We start from the raw sequence: 15,207 nt of genomic DNA on the forward strand, positions 1-15,207 counted from the left end.
TATAGACATGTGCAATTTTAACGTCAAACTTTTTCACTTTTATATATTTCTTTTCCGACGTAGTAAGCAACTAAAATATCAAATTAAACAATTATGCTTTAATTAAACAAATTAAACAAATTCTCTTAACGAAAGTATTTGTCCTGTATCGAGAACTAGTTAATGGGTTTACTGTAAAAATTGTATATTTGTATAATATTTGTATATTAATTGTATATTGTATAATATAATTGTATATTTGCTCGTTTGTAATTGTTTATTTATCAAAAATATTATCGAAATTCCATCACATTTATCAGTCTTCAGTTAATCTTATTTCTATTACCCTGTCTGCTATTACGTAACATAATTAATACTTTAGTTTCGTAACAAGTATTTCTTTATTTCTAAAAATATGTCTATACATATAGAAAAAAAACAAATATATAATAAAATTATACAAATCTTTATAACAGTCTGCATATTACTTAGCTATTAGTTACATATATGTGTATATATAAAAATAAACATTAAGTTAATAAACTATTAATTCTATTTTTACGATTTCATTTGTTTGAGGCATTATCATTTATCGAATCAATATTCGTAAACACAAAATTTTTTGCCTTTATTGATGAGAGTGGTCCTTTATTTCGTTTAGCTAAAGTAGCTAAACGCGTTAACGCTTCTTCTCCCCTGGCAAGAAACGAACGTTTTTGCATGACATTCTAGAAAATTTATATAAATTATAATCAGCTCTATGTATTCCAGTTGTCAGTGAACATGTTTTTAAAAAACTTACATATATCGTACGCGATGTTCCATCCAATCTTGAAGTGTTTAACATTTCCGCAACAGTATGAGATACTTTTGGTTCCGTTTTGGAATCAAGTGCTTCTACCAACGTATTTTCTTTTTCTAATTCGTTAATTCGTCTTTTCTTTAAAATCTTCAAGCCAAATTTAAATATTTGACTGCTATTTAATTCATTTTCGATTTCGGTGTCTATATTTTTCTGCAAATTGACAATATATCAAATAAGAAGATACGATTCTAAATGATCACAAATTTTCTAATTTGATTATCTTACTGCGTTTGCTGCCAAAAATGCCTCTCTTTCGAATCTTAACTTACGCCACTTTTCTTGATCTTCGTCATCAGATACGTCTACCCAACCGTCTTTACCTTCTAATAGTTGAACGTCATTGTTATCATCTTGCTTGCCTGAAGGAAAGAATATAAGGCTAATAATTACTATCATTGATGTAAATTGATGCAAAGAAATAAAGATGGATTTAGATTTTTTAGATACCTATATTTCTCCATCTGAATTTCCTCTCGCGTGTGCTTTCACTGAACAGATCTCCATCCTCGAATAGCATCTCTTGAAGCATTCTTACTTCTTTTTTATCTTCATCTAACATCTGTTTCATATGAAGTTTTCCTAATTGATTCTTAACTTGTGTTTCATCAATTTCTTCATTGTCTCCATCTTCTAATTCCAATTTATCCAGATCTTGTTCATCTTCGTCCGCAGATACATCACAATCACTTTCACTAAGTTCGGCTTCTTCTTCCAAGAATTTAGCTGCATATTGTCTTATTTCTTTCTTTGGAACAACGACTTCGTTTTCCTCTGAGTCATAATCTACAAATTTTTCATCCTCATCATCTTCTTCTTCTTCTTCTTCATTATTACTGCTTACTGCAGAATTGTTTTCATCTTCGTCGTCAGATACATTTAACTTCCTAACTTTTCTCAATCGCATCTTCATTTCTTCTTCAACTGAATCATCTTCATCAGAAGATAAAATGCGTAACTTGTTCCAAGATGCTGTTTCCTTCCTTAAGTGTTGACTATTTTTTTCCTCTGTTTCAGTGGTTGATGAATCTTTCTCATTAGGTGCTTGTATACTCTGAAGTATTCTGTGTGTGATATCAATTGACTCTTTATCATTATTTGATTGAGAACTAAATGTTCCCGAACATAATTCTAATAATTGTGATTCGCTTACATTAGGTTCTTTTGCAAAATTCAATTGAATCTTATCTTCTGGAAATTTACCTGAAGAGATTTCCATGAGTTCTTCATCCAGTACATCACCTTGAACGGTAAATAACTTCTTTTGTGACACGCCTCGTTTTATTTGAGGCGATTCTGGAGTTTGTATAACTTCTGTCAAAGTAGGATCAATAAACAACAATTTCTCTTCTGTTGTTAACTCTTTATCTTCCTCCAAGTGTACATTTAACGCAGTTAATTGTGTTATAGGAGAAATGAAATCAAAGGAGTTGCTTTTAGATTGTGGTGTTTGGTTTATTTGATATTTTGGATCACTTCCTACATGTACTTGAGATACTGGAATACTTTCATTATTGCTTAACTCATTTTCTTTAATGCTTTTACCAAACATATCATCTAATTTAATTTGAGAAAAAGAAGTTGGCTGTCCTTTACTATTTTTATCATTTTCAATAAGCAAAGATTTTGAATCATCTTCTACTGGTTTTACAATCCTCTTAAATGTTTTACATTTTGCAGGTACATCATTGCTATCACAAGTACTATTCTCATTTTCATTTTCCGAATCAAGTCTTTCAGATTTTTCATCTTCCTCCGAACTTTCTTGTACTTCATGTTCATCTTCATCCTCATCCTCATCTTCGATTTCATCGCTATCGTTTATTTCATCCTCACTGACTTCAGCTTCATCTTCTATAAAGGCACTTTTTTTCTTTTTCTTTTTTTCTGTTTTTGTATACACATCATCTTCTTCTACGTCATCCTCTTCGCTTATATGAGGTTCTATATTTGGGGAACATGGTTCATTAAAAGTATCTTCTTCATTTATAGATTCATTCCACTCTATTTCTTGTTCTTTCATTTCTTGTTCTCTCTGTTTCCACTCTTCGTTGCGTTTTATTGCCATTCTACGTTTCAACTCTTCTTTTAAGCGTATTAATTTTGCACCAGGTTTCTCTAATTTAGGATCTTTATTTTCTATGTATGGTAATCTATATGGGAGCGTTTCTTTAATGATTGATAGTCCACCATTTGGAGTTTCTTTTATTTGTGTTGTTGTAATTTTAGATATGTTTTTAACAGGTCGATCGGGTTTAGAATGCTTTTTTACAAATCGATTTATCAAACCATGTATTCCTTTCTTAGATGATGTAATATCATCTGCCAAGTCGATAATCTGCCCCGGAATACCTCGTAATTTAGGTTTTAAACTTCTTATATTCTGTAAATGTTTTATTCTATTTGGTGAATCCAGGTCATCTAAGTCATCCAAGTTAAGCGGTGGAAAATCATATTCATCATATTCATCAGATTCATTCGTAGTTATTCCAAAAGGATCTTTTGCAATTTTCGCATTATCATTTAGAATTTCTAAACTATGTTCATCATTATCAATGCATATGCTTTTTCCCTTGTGCTCATTTTGACTTATATCTTTTTGTAATAAACCATCTATTTTTTCATTTGCAACTGTTTCTGAAATTTTTGCTTCAGTCTTATCTTCTATACTAGATTTACAATGTGTTTCTATTGTTTGTACTGAATTACTTGCATTATTTTCTGTTCCATTACTTGCTATTATCTTATTATATTCAATGTCTTCTGCTTCTGCTAAGTTTTCATTCTCTACTTCCATTGTGTTTCTATTATCTTCTTCTTCATTATTTTTTGTAGTAGATAAATCATCATCAAATAACTTCCGTGAAACATTATCTTTTTTAACATCTTCTGTACACTGTATGTTTATATCCCCTTTATCTGCATTTTCTTTATTATTTTCTGTACTCTCTTCTTCTGAATCAGAAGATTTATAAAATATTTCTGCTTCTTTCTCTTTTTCCTTCAAAATTTCACTGTTTGATAAAAATATTTTCATTATCTTCATTATTATGTTCAATGAAAACATAATAATATTCAACATTAAATTTTAGAAATGCTTACCTAACAATACCAGAAAACTCTTTCAATCTAGATGCCACTGTAGGTACTGGGAAAGATGAAATTACCTTCCTTCTTTCTAAAAATTCTTGTATTGTTCGTTGTTTTGGATTATGATATGGTAATGAAATTTCTGTTTCTCGTACTAAACGTTGAGTTTCACTTTGTATTTGTTTCATAGCTTCTTCTTTAGAAGCTCTTAATGAAACCTGCAATACAATATTATTTTTACTAAGTTTAACTATCTAACATGTGCAGAGTAAGATTTTATATATATACAATTTAATCGCTAAAACCTTTCAACAACTTACTTTCCTCAGTTTAAGTTTAGGATCTTTTTTTTTATGTTTTTCAGTTGTTTTACTTTGTCTTATAGGACTTGATGGTTCGTCTGATTCTTCTTTTTCTTTGCCTGATTCTTCTCGTTCTTCGTCTGATTCTTCTCTTTCTTTATCTGATTCTAAATCTACTAGATCTTGAAGCCTGCTTTTCATCTGTGGAACATGTGATTAAATAATTATTTAATAATTAAATTATATATTTGTTATAATTATTACTCACATTATTTACAACCTTTACCCCATTTGAAGCAGTTTTTTCAGTATCAATAACATGAATAGTATTAGATGTATCATCAGAGTCACTATCAATGAGTTTCATAGTACTGCTTTTATTTAAATTCTTTGTGGACATGTTGTCGTGCTTAGAATTAGAAATTTCATCTTCATCGTCTATAACATTTTTTTTCTTGGATTTAGAGGTAAATATACTTTCTTCTTCTGAGTCACTATCTATTATGCTGAATAATCTACTATGAATATTGTTGTTTTTAAGTTTATCATCTTTTTGGTCAGGTGTTTTATCTTTATCTTTTATGCTTCTATTAAGCATGTCAGTATTGATGTCAGAATTATTATTAACTTGACTTTTGGATTCATCATTTTTTTGCTCTGACTCACAATCTTTTTCTTTTACAAATTTATTTAATATAAAGTCACTATTGTCAACATTACTTTCAGAGTAATTAGTTTCATTTTCATGTTTATCATTTTTATGAGCACGTTCCTGATTTTCTTCTCTTAAAGTTTCATTAAATATATTTTCTTTTTCAATATCAGAACAGTTTTTGATTTCCAAACATTTGTTTTTCTGTTCTTCTGTGTACTGTTCTGATTGTTCGGTAATTTCAGATTCTCTAAATTCAAGTTGTACATGACATTCATTGTTGTTATCCAAATCCTCATTTTCACTCATTGTTCAAATTCCTAATTTCTTATTATATTCTTAAAACTTTTGTACTTTTCTTTACTAGCTTTTACTATAATGACAATTTTGTATTTAACATATGTATTACTATCTATAATAAAATTATTAAATCACAATGTAATAGCTGTCATCCTTTTTAAATTGTTCCCCTAAAAATATAATTGTTTGTTATTATTTAGTTAAGAGAGAGAGAGAGAGAGAGAGAGAAAGAGATTATTTTCCTCATCCTCAAATTTACAAGAACACAATATATTAAAATTATTTACAGCTTATCACAAAAAACAATTACTAACTAGTTCTATTGGTTCTACTTACTATGGTCAACAAATTTGGCGCGAAAGAGCTAAGCTAGATTCGATGTTTCATCTTAAATTACCAGTCCCAGATGGCAGCAATGTTGTTTGTCATTCAGGAATTTTGTTTTTCATACTAGCTCTTTTTATCCTTTTATTCGGATAATATTACACATTACATTGATGTATCTATCATCTTTCGAAATTTATTTAAATAAAATGAGTTATATTCAGTAAATATTTTAATAATAATTAAAATTTAAGGAAATCACAAGATTCATCTACATTCGCGAATTCGCTATTTCTTGGTAGGGAATTATTTTAATGTTGTCAAGTTACTAGATAATCACGAAAAAACATTTAAATACCTTTCAAGATACCGTAGATTCTTGGCTGACTATAGTTGGTCAATAGTCGATAGATCAAATTGTTGACGTATTTTTATGATAGTTTGTGACTACGTTACGATCAGAGTTGAAGCAAATACTGTATCTGTAGGTTGTCTAAATTATTTACAGTATATCTTTCAACAATAATGAAATATAACTATCGTATAAGGTATCTTTTAAGATTTTTATTTATTTTCAGACATGGTTACGATGGGCGAACCCCTCACTTTAGCAAATGGTAAATTTCTTCATGTACAGTTGTTTAAATAAATATATACATTTATTTAAATAATATGTGTAATTTTACAACAGATAGAAACTGGGCTTAGTATATGACGACTATTTCAAATTTAAATAATCTTGATGAAATATACTCGCTTTAGAATATAAAATATAAAATGAAAAATAATAAATATACAGATTAAGATGACAAAACTAGATTACTTTGAACTATAATCAAATATTTTATTTTTATTTACAGATGTTAAAAGATCTATTGAATTACTAGACAAATTACAAAAAGGTAATTGATTAAGTGTATTTTATTAACAAAAAGTAAAGGATAAGACCACTATATGTCAAATATTATTGCAAGAATTACCTTGTTGATGTAGGTCCTCATATTGGTTTCTTCATAATGTTCTTGGTTTAATTTACTTTCTTATATAGATCATGTACGTCATTTTACTTTGTAATAAATGTTCATTTAGTAATTATAATTTTAATATGTATATGTATGTTAATCACACAAATCTTTTAGGCGGCGAGGTACCTGCAACAAAATTAGCTGCCTTACAGAAAGTTTTGCAAAGTGATTTTCTTAGTGCTGTTCGTGAAGTATACGAACATGTATATGAAACAGTGGACATACAGGTACGATATATTTAGTTATTAGTGATTATATAATTAACAATAGATTTTCCTCTGGAAAATTTAAATTTAATGCTAGTATTAATAATTGTAGGGATCTCAAGATGTTCGTGCATCAGCTACAGCAAAAGCAACAGTTGCTGCTTTTGCAGCAAGCGAGGGTCATGCACATCCACGAGTGGTGGAATTACCAAAAACCGAGGAAGGTCTTGGTTTTAATGTAATGGGCGGCAAAGAACAAAATTCGCCAATTTATATTTCACGAATTATCCCTGGTGGTGTTGCTGATCGTCATGGTGGCTTAAAACGCGGTGATCAGCTTCTCTCAGTGAATGGAGTGGTTAGTATCGCTTTTATGATTTGTTTTGTACCATTATATAATTTAATACACAAATAGTTAATTTCCTACATTAAATGTACAACTTTTTCAGTGTGTGGAAGGAGAAAACCATGAAAAAGCAGTAGAATTGTTAAAACAAGCACAGAATTCTGTGAAACTAGTCGTGCGATATACTCCACGTGTTCTGGAGGAAATGGAATTACGATTTGACAAACAAAGGGCTGCACGTAGGCGCCAGCATATGCAATAAAAACAAAAGTTGTTATATTTCATTACTTTTTTTCAATGACCATATACATATTGATATCATTTAAATGTTTACTTCATTATTCGTATGTACACTATGAAGTTATTCAAGCAATGACTTTCATGACATTTATGAGATTTAATTTTAATAATATTTTACGATTACTGCAACTATCGCTGCTTCATATGTTTTAAAAAGATATTGTGTATGAATGTTATATAGTTTTAAGAAATAAACTTGAAAAATAAAGTGAAATCTGTTTTTTTTTTTCATTTATTTGCTATGTAAGTAAAACGACGAGATATAATTCTTTTATTCATAAAATACCCACTTTTTGTATTATAATCTTAAAGGTTCTGAAGAAGTTATATAACTACTACAGAACAAATAAAAAATAAACCTAATAACTTTACATAATATTAGATAATATTTTACATACTATATGCTATTATGAAATATATTAGAAATAATGAATGCTATTAAAAATATTGGAAATATAGGAGTACAATTTTATATTTCACCTTTCTCTTACATTATTGCGTGTTAGATAATATCAATACTAACCTAATCGGATAAATCTTATGCAATTTTTTGTTTTAGTAGTCATAGACATTTAATTAAAAAAATGTTACGTTTAAAAAATTAGATTATATGCATTAAGGCTGAATGCGCACGAACAACATTTTATCACGCGATTCCACGACCATATGTCTTTCTTTGTTTTCCTATTAAGAATAGGGCCCAGTACAGATGAATGACTTTTTGACGTTGCGTTATATATTTTTTGTTGTTTTACAAGTTAAAAGCATCAAAGGCAGACATTATATGACGCAGAACGCAGTGAGAGTGCAGTGTCAAAGTGTCACTCGTGTGTACCGAGTTTTATAAATATATATGTATACTTTCGTAACCATTCACACAACGATAATATGTAGTATGTGTTTTCATATATGTATGTTTTGATAATGCAGAGAAACGAGAGGTTTTAATTACTTGATAATATTGGACTTTATATCTCACGATCTGGAAAACGGTGTGTATACTGTAATGTATGTATATATTTTAAAAAGCACCGAACTTTGAACTACCTTTAATTCTGCTGTTTCATTACGAAGGAAGAAATTTATATATAAAGTCATCAGTTATTAGTTTACTTTAAGCAGTTAAATAATTTTGAGCTAGCATAATGAAAGGACCAGAAGAATTACGTTTTGTTGATCGCGTAGTTATTGTAACCGGAGCTGGAGCAGGTAATTATTCTTGTTTTCAATTTTTAGAGATTAGTTTGCTTATATACAATTTTATTTTGTGATATTGTCCTTAGGTTTGGGCCGTGCATACGCCTTACTTTTTGCTTCAAGGGGTGCGAGTGTCGTCGTAAATGATTTAGGAGGAAGTAGACACGGTGATGGAAAGAGTACAAAAAGTGCAGACTCAGTTGTCAATGAAATTAGAAAGAATGGTAACAATACATTCAGAATTTATTTGAGTACTTTTAATTTTCTATTCATAATTGTATGAGTAGATTGTGGATGAACTAAATGCAGTTTTATATTTCTATGAACGTAATTAAAAAATGGAACCTAAATTTGTTTCATCTACTAATATTATAAATTTTTATGTATTTTTATGTGTTGTATGCATTCTGTAGATTTTAGTATTCTTAAATTAAAATGTATATATTCACAATCTAGTCGCGTGAATATCTATTTCTTGATATAAATTTTTATTATAAATTTTTCAATACAATTTTGTAAATTATTAATATAAATCTGCATATCTTAAAATTGTAATTTTGAAATGAAAGTTTATCCTATTAGGTATTGCTGTGACAGGAAGTATTAATATCTTATAATCTTGTCATTATTCTCCTTATTGTATAATTTCTCTTTTTAATCGCAGTTGATAAAAGATTTCAATATATATTAGATAACTTTGAAGAAGGAACTATTATTTGTGTTTATATTGTAAATAGGTGGAAAAGCAGTGGCCAATTATGATTCTGTTCTTGATGGGGCAAAAATTGTAAAAACAGCTATTGATGCATTTGGACGAATAGATGTAGTTGTTAATAATGCTGGAATTTTAAGGGATAGATCTTTTGCTAAAATGTCAGAGGCTGATTGGGGTATGTGCGATATATATTGTTACTTTAATTTCTACTTCTCCAGATTGCAACTACAATTATTTATATCTAATTTCAGATTTGGTACAAAGTGTTCATCTAAAAGGGGCATTTAAAGTCACTCAAGCTGCTTGGCCTTATTTTGTTAAACAAAATTATGGCAGAGTCATCATGACAGCAAGCAACAGTGGTTTGTATGGAAACTTTGGTCAAGCTAATTATAGTGCAGCAAAAATGGGTCTTATTGGTTTGAGTAATACATTAGCCATTGAAGGCAGAAAGAGAAACATTCATACAAATGTAATAATACCAACAGCTGGTTCTCGTTTAACAGAAGATATTTTACCACCAGGTAAAAACAATACTTGACGTTACATATGTCACATTACATCTGAATGTATTAATATTACTTTTATTTATTTTCTAGAGTTCTTTGAACAATTGAAACCTGAATTAATAGCCCCTGTAGTTGTTTGGCTGTGTCATGAAAAATGTATGGAAAATGGCTCTATTATTGAATCTGCATTAGGTTGGGCAGGAAAATGTAAGTATAGATTTAACTAGTTTTTAATGTATTCACTATTATAGTGATGCCAATGTAGCCTTCGTACTTATTTTTGTGTTTTACGAAAGAAAACTGAAGATGTACAAACAACAGAGTGACTAGTGTGTTAAAATTGAGATATTTAATTTATATGAATATTTTTAATGAAAAAGATATAGAGATTGTGAAAAGAATAAATAATAAAAAATTTGGAGTTACTTTAGTACTCTATTTCAGAACTTTATTAATTATAAATAAGTTGATATATTAATATGTACTTTTAGGCCATGTAATTCGTTCATCAGGATCGACATTAAGGCAAGATTTATCTAGCAATGTCACTCCCGAAGATGTCGAAAAGAAATGGTCGGCTGTTACCGATATGTCAGCTGCTAAACATTTTGATTCTCTTGAAGTACATATTTTTTTCCATTTTATAAAAAGTTTATTTTTTAATGGTTGTTTTGTGATATTTTTACATTGCTACATTTTGCAGGAAGTAACAGGACAATTTATGGTTGCAGTTGATACAATGAAATCTGGAAATTCTGAAAATTCTGGATCAGAGGTAGTTAAAACAATTATCTTGTAACTGGAAGTTAAATATTATTATATTTTATTTTGAATTTTTCTTTTTAGGACAGTGGCGTCCTTAGACATACTTATAATTACCGGGACATTATATTATATGCATTAGGAGGTATAATTATTAATTTTAATTATAATTACATTAATTGTTAATTATCATTAATCATTACTCATTATTTTCTGGCAATTATAATCACAAAATTAAAATATGCTTTAGTTGGTGCCTCTGTTAAGATACCAGCTGACTTTCGTTATTTGTACGAAAATGACAGCAATTTTGCTGTATTTCCTACCTTTTATACTACGTTTGATGCAATGTCCGCCACGGATATCTCCATATTAGAAAAATCTTTACCAAATGTTGAACTAAATCCAATGAAGGTAATTTATTTTATATAATATTTTTGGTATATTAGTATCTTTATGTATTTACTATAATTTCAGTTATTGCATGGGGAGCAATATATCGAAATTCATAAAGAATTACCAACGGAAGCTACGGTCGAAACACGTCTCAAAGTTGTGGATGTATTGGATAAGGGAAAGGGTGCTGTATTTGTGCTGCAAAGTATGCTAATTCGTCATTTTCACAAATAATATTTTGTTCTATGTAAAATGAAATTAACTAAATTTGATTTATTTTTACAGATGAAACATTTGATACTAGCAATGGAGATAAATTATCTACAGGACAAATGATATTATTTATAGCAGGAGCTGGAGGCTTTCAAGGAAAACGATCATCTTCAAAAATTATACCAACTATCGATGCTCCTGATCGAAAACCAGATGCATCGGTTACTCAACAAACAAGTCATGATCAGGTAAAAGGTAATTATAATTTTGATGTATCTACTAATCTTTACTTAAAATATCATGTTCCAATTTACAGGCTGCATTATACAGATTAAGTGGTGACAAAAATTCCTTGCATATCGATTTAAATGTATCAATGATGGCTGGTTTCAAACAACCAATCTTACATGGATTATGTTCTCTTGGATTTTCTGTTCGTCATGTTCTTCAAACTTACGCTAACGGTGATCAAAACTTATTTAAGGCTGTAAAGGTTGGTTGATCAATAGTTATATAATTAATGCTATGATGCACTAAATGTGCAATAACTTACTGGCTCTTTTTGCTTCTTCTTATTGTTAAATAAATAAACATTTTATGTAAATTCATATCCTTGATACACATTGCAGACACGTTTCGTGAAACCAGTAGTTCCTGGACAAACATTGCAAACAAATATGTGGCAAGAAGGAAATAGAATACATTTCCAAACATCTACTGTAGAAGAGAATCTACCCGTTTTAACAGGTAAGTTATATATTTGTATATTTGGTGATATAATTTTTGGAATATAATTATTAAGTATGTATAATTACTATATGTATTAAGCTTTGAATTTTTCGATTGTAGGTGGATATGTTGATTTAAAACGCACGGTATCAATGCAACCAATAATGAATCATTTATCTGGCAGCGAATCTCTTGAAAGTGATGTATTATTTAAAATGATGGATGAATATGCAAAAGCAAATCCAGAACAGGTAAAGAAAATCAATGGAATATTTCTTTATCACATTTTGGTGAAAGGAAAGCCTCAAGCAACATGGAGTAAGTACATTTGTTTGTGTTAATTAATATTTTCTGCACTTTATTTTTAATTCTTCCTCATTGTTCCAAAGCTTTGGATATGAAAAAAGGTGAGGTATATAGAGGAAATCCAAAATCAGGCAAGCCTGATGCAACATTAACTCTTGAGGATGCGGACATGATGCAAATAGTAAATATATGATTCTTTATAATAATATAATATTAATATAATAAATATAATAAACAATTCATGATAATACACTTCAATTACTATGTATGAATTACTTTGTTTACAGGCTTTAGGTAAATTAACTCCACAAATGGCGTTCATGCGAAGGAAGATAAAAATCACTGGAAATATCATGCTCACTCAAAAATTAACATCGCTCATAACAGCTAGTAAATCAAAATTGTAATATTAATATAATTGGTTAATTAGTATTACGATATATTTGTTATTATATTGAGATATATATATATATATAATTGTATTTGTTATTAAGTATTTTTATACCAATTTTTATTCGTTTTAAAACTGAGTTATACATATGGTTTGGGATAAAATACAATATAAATATTAATAAACCTGCTTTATATTGCATATTCTAAAAGGTTATATATATTTGTACATTCAATTTTGAATAAATTAAAATTTCATATTATTCTGAATTTTGATTATTTTCAAGATTAATAATTGAAAAAGAAAAATATTCTGTAAATTTATATGAAGAATAATGTCTTCAATATCTTTATAATGATAAGTTTTATTACCTAAAATTTTATTATTGCCACAATTTCAGTTTTATACAAAACATAATTATAAAAATATAAAATATAAAGATGTCAATCTTCCATGCAAGAGATATTATACATTTGTATCCTATTTCTATTTTTATTGAATTATTCTAATATTAAATTATATTATAATTAAATTGTATGCTACTAATAACAAATGTTACAAGTTAAAACACGTTCAATCTATTCATCAAAATTGTTTAGTTTTCCTATCAGTCTTTGTTTTATCAAATTTATAAAATCATTAGTGTTATTTTCAAGATCTTTACTTCTAACTGGTTTGTTAGGAAATCTTTTAACAATCTTTTTCTCTTTTCTGTTTGTTTGGCGTTTAGATTTTTTTATATCACTGGACATAGCTTGATTGTTGGGTTGTTTGATTTTTACATTCTTTACAGCTAGTGATTGTTCTTTTTGTGAAGATCTATCATTTCCAAAAAATGTTTTTACAATATCTTGAGAAATACATGCCTCAAAATTTTGTGATGAATCAGATTCATCTGTATCAAGTATTTCATCAGTTTTATCACTTTTATCAGGTTCAAGTTTCTTTACAATGAACTCTGTACTATGTGCTATTGCTACATTTTCATCAGATGTATCTAGACATATGGTATCTTTATTAGCAATTCTTCCTCCATGCAGGAATGTAGACATATTTTTTCGCCGCCACATTTTTGATGTTTGTGGAATAAACTGTTTGCATTTTCCTTCAAATAAGAATTCTTTCATATCAATATCTTTGATTTCTCCTTTTAGGAACTGCAAATATTTTTTCAAGGAAGTAAAGAAATGTAATTTGTCTGTCATTCTTGGAAAATTTGCACAACGCGCACTACTTGATGGAGTGACCCAAATTGCAGTTTCATCAACTTTTTCTGGTTGCAATCCAAAATTGAAATTATCTGTTTTATTAGCAAATACTTCATAGATACATTTGCCATTGAAAACAGCAATCTTTGGCTTATAAAGTTTTAATTTTTCTTCTACAAGTTTAGAACCCTCTTTGATCTCTGTACGCTTTAAATCAGCAGAAGACTTTGTAGCTCGAGCTACTATGTTTGTTAAACCAATTCTAAATTGAAGAAGTTTATGATCTTCTTCGTAACTTAAACATCGAGATGTTAGTCTTGATTCATGCAAAAGTTTATAAAAATGGTTACCTGGACCAGCGTAATATCTACCACGATGGGCTGCCATTAAACTTGGGTTTATACCGACGAAAACTATATCTAAATTCATTTCCAAATAATCTGGCAAAGTATACTTTTGCACTTCTTCTTCCGTTAATCCATCAAACCGGTTAATTTTCTTTCGTTGTTTATCAATCTTTCCTATCGGTGCTTTTTTTAATTTACTCAAAGTAAGCGAAGACATCGCTCTGTACAAAATTATCACCATGGATTGAGAAAAAATATTACGTTATTTCCAAAATATCAATTATACACATTTTGCTTGTTGTGACAAAATGTTTTTAAATTAATTGAGAAGACATTTGAGGACATGTTTCTTTTCATTGTTTTGAATAGAGTTATATTAGATATCGTTAGTATTTATGTAGTGCCAACCTTCCCATTCTGCTACCAGAGGTCTATAATACGTCGAAACACATGCTAGTGGTTCAACTCCGAGTAATTCATACAAATACAACTTCTAATACGATTTCTACTATCCCGGCAGTGGCTAGTAGTCTAAAGTTCAAGGCAGGTTATGCTACATAGCAATAAATACTAGTATCTGATAATACATTATTTCGTTGCATGCAAAAGTGCTTACAGATACATATTTAATCAACAAAAGTAGGCAACAATTTGTTATATATGATGCATTATTATCAAATAGATAATATTAGACAATCTTGAATTGATAATGTTGACGTTTAAGCTTGAATAAAACAAGGAAAATATAATATTTATTTTTTAGTTTACCTAAAAATATTGAGGAAAAGAAAGTAGCTTGATTGAGGCACTGAATTTATTAAAATTATAGCTCACAAAAAGTAAGAGCTGTTTCTCCGAACATTTTAAGGAGGAAAATTACAATTTAGGACATTGCCTTTAAAAGTTGAGAAAAGATGCTTTCCATATATATGTATGAAGAATCATGAATTTACAATTAATGCGTTTAGTGCATGATATTCCAGTACCTAATAATTTTTACCTGCTGGAGATATTTGTTGCGTTATCCTTTTAAGTACAGTAGGGTACA

The 15,207-nt window shown here is 28.9% G+C and overlaps 4 protein-coding genes and 1 long non-coding RNA gene across 7 annotated transcripts; 2 read left to right on the top strand and 3 right to left on the bottom strand.

Moving 5' to 3' along the window:
• Positions 1–271: 271 nt before the first annotated feature.
• On the bottom strand, positions 272–6,646 carry LOC138183181 (claspin). Its single transcript, XM_069119803.1, has 9 exons — positions 6,490–6,646; positions 5,522–5,695; positions 4,502–5,355; positions 4,252–4,434; positions 3,944–4,149; positions 1,292–3,855; positions 1,070–1,203; positions 782–994; positions 272–707 (listed from the first exon to the last, which is right to left on the bottom strand). Exons 3-9 carry the CDS (start codon positions 5,192–5,194, stop codon positions 546–548), a joined length of 4,155 nt encoding a protein of 1,384 aa, XP_068975904.1. The 5' UTR covers positions 5,195–5,355; positions 5,522–5,695; positions 6,490–6,646; the 3' UTR covers positions 272–545.
• Positions 5,848–7,600, top strand: veli (L27 and PDZ_signaling domain-containing protein veli). 3 transcript variants are annotated; one of them, XM_069119817.1, is made up of 6 exons: positions 5,848–5,993; positions 6,070–6,126; positions 6,370–6,411; positions 6,649–6,761; positions 6,853–7,098; positions 7,190–7,600. In XM_069119817.1, the coding sequence occupies exons 2-6, from the start codon at positions 6,090–6,092 to the stop codon at positions 7,346–7,348; spliced, it is 597 nt and encodes a 198-aa protein (XP_068975918.1). In that variant the 5' UTR covers positions 5,848–5,993; positions 6,070–6,089; the 3' UTR covers positions 7,349–7,600. The 3 variants fall into 3 exon arrangements, with proteins under 3 accessions (XP_068975918.1, XP_068975917.1, XP_068975915.1); XM_069119816.1 differs by having other exon boundaries at positions 5,849–5,993; positions 6,088–6,126; XM_069119814.1 differs by having other exon boundaries at positions 5,865–5,997; positions 6,088–6,126.
• A 686-nt stretch (positions 7,601–8,286) lies between these two features.
• Positions 8,287–8,580, bottom strand: LOC138183192 (uncharacterized). The gene is made up of 2 exons (XR_011174018.1): positions 8,457–8,580; positions 8,287–8,387 (listed from the first exon to the last, which is right to left on the bottom strand). It is a non-coding gene; the product is annotated as an uncharacterized LOC138183192 (long non-coding RNA).
• On the top strand, positions 8,457–12,866 carry Mfe2 (peroxisomal multifunctional enzyme type 2). Its single transcript, XM_069119810.1, has 16 exons — positions 8,457–8,595; positions 8,670–8,807; positions 9,321–9,473; positions 9,550–9,822; positions 9,898–10,014; positions 10,299–10,429; positions 10,511–10,582; positions 10,654–10,714; positions 10,820–10,983; positions 11,047–11,170; positions 11,251–11,426; positions 11,495–11,671; positions 11,808–11,925; positions 12,028–12,225; positions 12,297–12,394; positions 12,501–12,866. The coding sequence occupies exons 1-16, from the start codon at positions 8,532–8,534 to the stop codon at positions 12,618–12,620; spliced, it is 2,184 nt and encodes a 727-aa protein (XP_068975911.1). The 5' UTR covers positions 8,457–8,531; the 3' UTR covers positions 12,621–12,866.
• LOC138183186 (G/T mismatch-specific thymine DNA glycosylase) lies at positions 12,407–14,745 on the bottom strand. The gene has a single exon (XM_069119813.1). It carries the CDS (start codon positions 14,398–14,400, stop codon positions 13,183–13,185), a length of 1,218 nt encoding a protein of 405 aa, XP_068975914.1. The 5' UTR covers positions 14,401–14,745; the 3' UTR covers positions 12,407–13,182.
• Positions 14,746–15,207: the final 462 nt, after the last annotated feature.

This window comes from Bombus flavifrons, chromosome 9 (assembly GCF_040668555.2).
Source record: "Bombus flavifrons isolate JBK064 chromosome 9, iyBomFlav1_principal, whole genome shotgun sequence".
Taxonomy (NCBI): domain Eukaryota; kingdom Metazoa; phylum Arthropoda; class Insecta; order Hymenoptera; family Apidae; genus Bombus; species Bombus flavifrons.